At 53.5% G+C, this 2,215-nt stretch overlaps 1 protein-coding gene across 1 annotated transcript in view; it reads left to right on the forward strand.

The window, feature by feature from the left end:
- The window catches only part of LOC114484763 (nuclear factor 1 X-type-like), a gene marked incomplete at its 3' end in the record, with an annotated part of 15,394 nt that extends 13,184 nt beyond the window's left edge, over positions 1-2,210 (forward strand). Inside the window, exon 3 of the mRNA XM_055082054.1 lies at positions 1,764-2,210. Within this exon, the coding sequence (XP_054938029.1) occupies positions 1,764-2,210 (447 nt within the window). The remainder of the gene's footprint in view (positions 1-1,763) is intronic.
- Between the last annotated feature and the right edge of the window lie 5 nt (positions 2,211-2,215).

The following is a 2,215-nucleotide window of genomic DNA, read 5'->3' on the forward strand; positions in this document are numbered from 1 at the left end:
TCTCTCTCCCTCTCTCTCTCTCTCTCCTTCCCTCCCTCCCTCCCTTGCTCCCTCCCTCTTTTGCACGCTTCTGCCAGCGACGATCTGCAGCCGGTCCGAACTCGTCCTCTTCCCCGGGAATCTGCGAGCTCCCCCTTTGCCTGCGATCAGGCTCAGAGGCGGAGGGAGGCAGCTCGAAGTTTATACCCCTGTGCCGCTGCCAAAGCCGAAAGCCTTTTTCTTCAGCTGCCGCTTTTCCCCCTCCTGGTTTTTGTTTTTGTTTTGCACAGGGGTGGGGTAGGGCGTGTTGTGTGTTGGGGGGGCGGGTGGGAGGTAGGTTTTGACTTTTAAATTTTGCATATTTTTCTTTTATTTATTTATTTATTTATTTATTTTTAACTGGAAGATGATGCACAGGGGGTGAAACTGAAAAAAATTTTTTTGTTGGCTTTTGTTTACCTGGCGTGTGTGGTAACCAACTCGCTCCCTCTCTCTGCTTGCTATCCCTGACCTTTCTTTCTTTTTGCTCCTTTAAAAAAAAATTAATTTCCCCCTTCTGTGCAGTGGAGCATGGGTGGGGGGGAGGAGGGGGAAGGGTTTGAGAATCCACCCAAGCCCGGCCCCTATTCCCCAGAACACCAATAATAACCCCCTTTAAAACATTTACCTTCCTCCCCTGCTCCTCCCCCTCCCCCCTCCCCCCACCCGCCCCCAACTCACAACTCTGTTGAGTCCAGAAGCTCAGAATCGGGCGTTGGGCTTTGCCGGGTGCTTCAGATCAATGGTAATTATTTAATTTTTTCCAGTTTTATTTTTGTAAACAGAAATCAATTATTATTTAAACTTCAAACAAGCAAACAAGCAAAAAAAAAAAAAAAAAGAAGAAGAAAGAAAAAAAACCAAAAACCGAGAGCCCGGCCCTCTGTCACCTGACTGAGTGGGAAGGAGGGTGAAGGGGTCAGTGGGGATGGGGCGCAGGATGCCCCATGTAGCTTTTAACCCTAATGTGGTTGATTGATACCACCACCTTATTTGTGTTAACAAGAAGCGTTTTCTTCCTTATTACATTAGTATTGGTGTCGATAACAAAGCTGAAATCACATATTTAGGGTTTAGATCTGATTTTTAAAATGCTGGGGTGGGTGTTCCAATCGGAGCAGGAGAAAAGAGAATGAAAACAGCCTGGGGAGGGGGAAGCCAAATCCGTTTCCTCGCTCGATGGCTCGTGGATGTCATGTTCTCTCTTCTTGGGGGTGGCCAAAAACCTACCGGTGTCCGGGCGTGAGGCGGCCCCCGCATGCCCTGCGTGTGCGTCCACGGGCATTTGTGCAGACTGGACACTGTGCTGGGGCGAGCTGAGACGAGTTCGAGGCTGCGATAGAACATGGAGATGTCATGGGCGCGACAGAGCCTGGCGGGGATACCAGCAGCGTGTGTGTGTGGACGGCAACGTTGTCTGTGCGCGCGTGTGTGTGAGTGAGTGAGAGAGAGAGAGAGAGAGAGAGAGAGAGAATAGGTGTGTGCTCAGGCTCTGGGTGTCTCTGTCTGGCTGCTGAGGCTGAGATGGGAGCAAGCGGCTGGCTAGGCTGGTGGCAGCTCCAGACCACACTTTCCTAGAACAATCGCAAGAGAAATTTGTTGTGCGGGGGGCGGAGGAGGAGAAGGCGATTTTTCTTGTGCCCCCCTTCTAACGCTTCTTTTCTCCTTTTCTCTTTCCCCCTCACCCCGTCTTCCCCTCCTCCCGTCTTCCCTCGCCCCGCATGCTCCCGGCTTGCCGCCTGCAGGATGAGTTCCACCCGTTCATCGAGGCGCTGCTGCCTCACGTCCGCGCCTTCTCCTACACCTGGTTCAACCTGCAGGCGCGGAAGCGCAAGTACTTCAAGAAGCACGAGAAGCGGATGTCGAAGGACGAGGAGCGGGCGGTGAAGGACGAGCTGCTGGGCGAGAAGCCCGAGATCAAGCAGAAGTGGGCATCCCGGCTGCTGGCCAAGCTGCGCAAAGACATCCGGCCCGAGTTCCGAGAGGACTTTGTGCTGACCATCACGGGCAAGAAGCCCCCCTGCTGTGTGCTCTCCAACCCCGACCAGAAGGGCAAGATCCGGCGGATTGACTGCCTTCGCCAGGCCGACAAGGTGTGGCGGCTGGACCTGGTCATGGTGATTTTGTTTAAGGGGATCCCCCTGGAAAGTACTGACGGGGAGCGGCTCTACAAGTCGCCCCAGTGCTCGAACCCCGG

The sequence above is a fragment of the Physeter macrocephalus genome, unplaced genomic scaffold, assembly GCF_002837175.3.
Source record: "Physeter macrocephalus isolate SW-GA unplaced genomic scaffold, ASM283717v5 random_7, whole genome shotgun sequence".
Taxonomy (NCBI): domain Eukaryota; kingdom Metazoa; phylum Chordata; class Mammalia; order Artiodactyla; family Physeteridae; genus Physeter; species Physeter macrocephalus.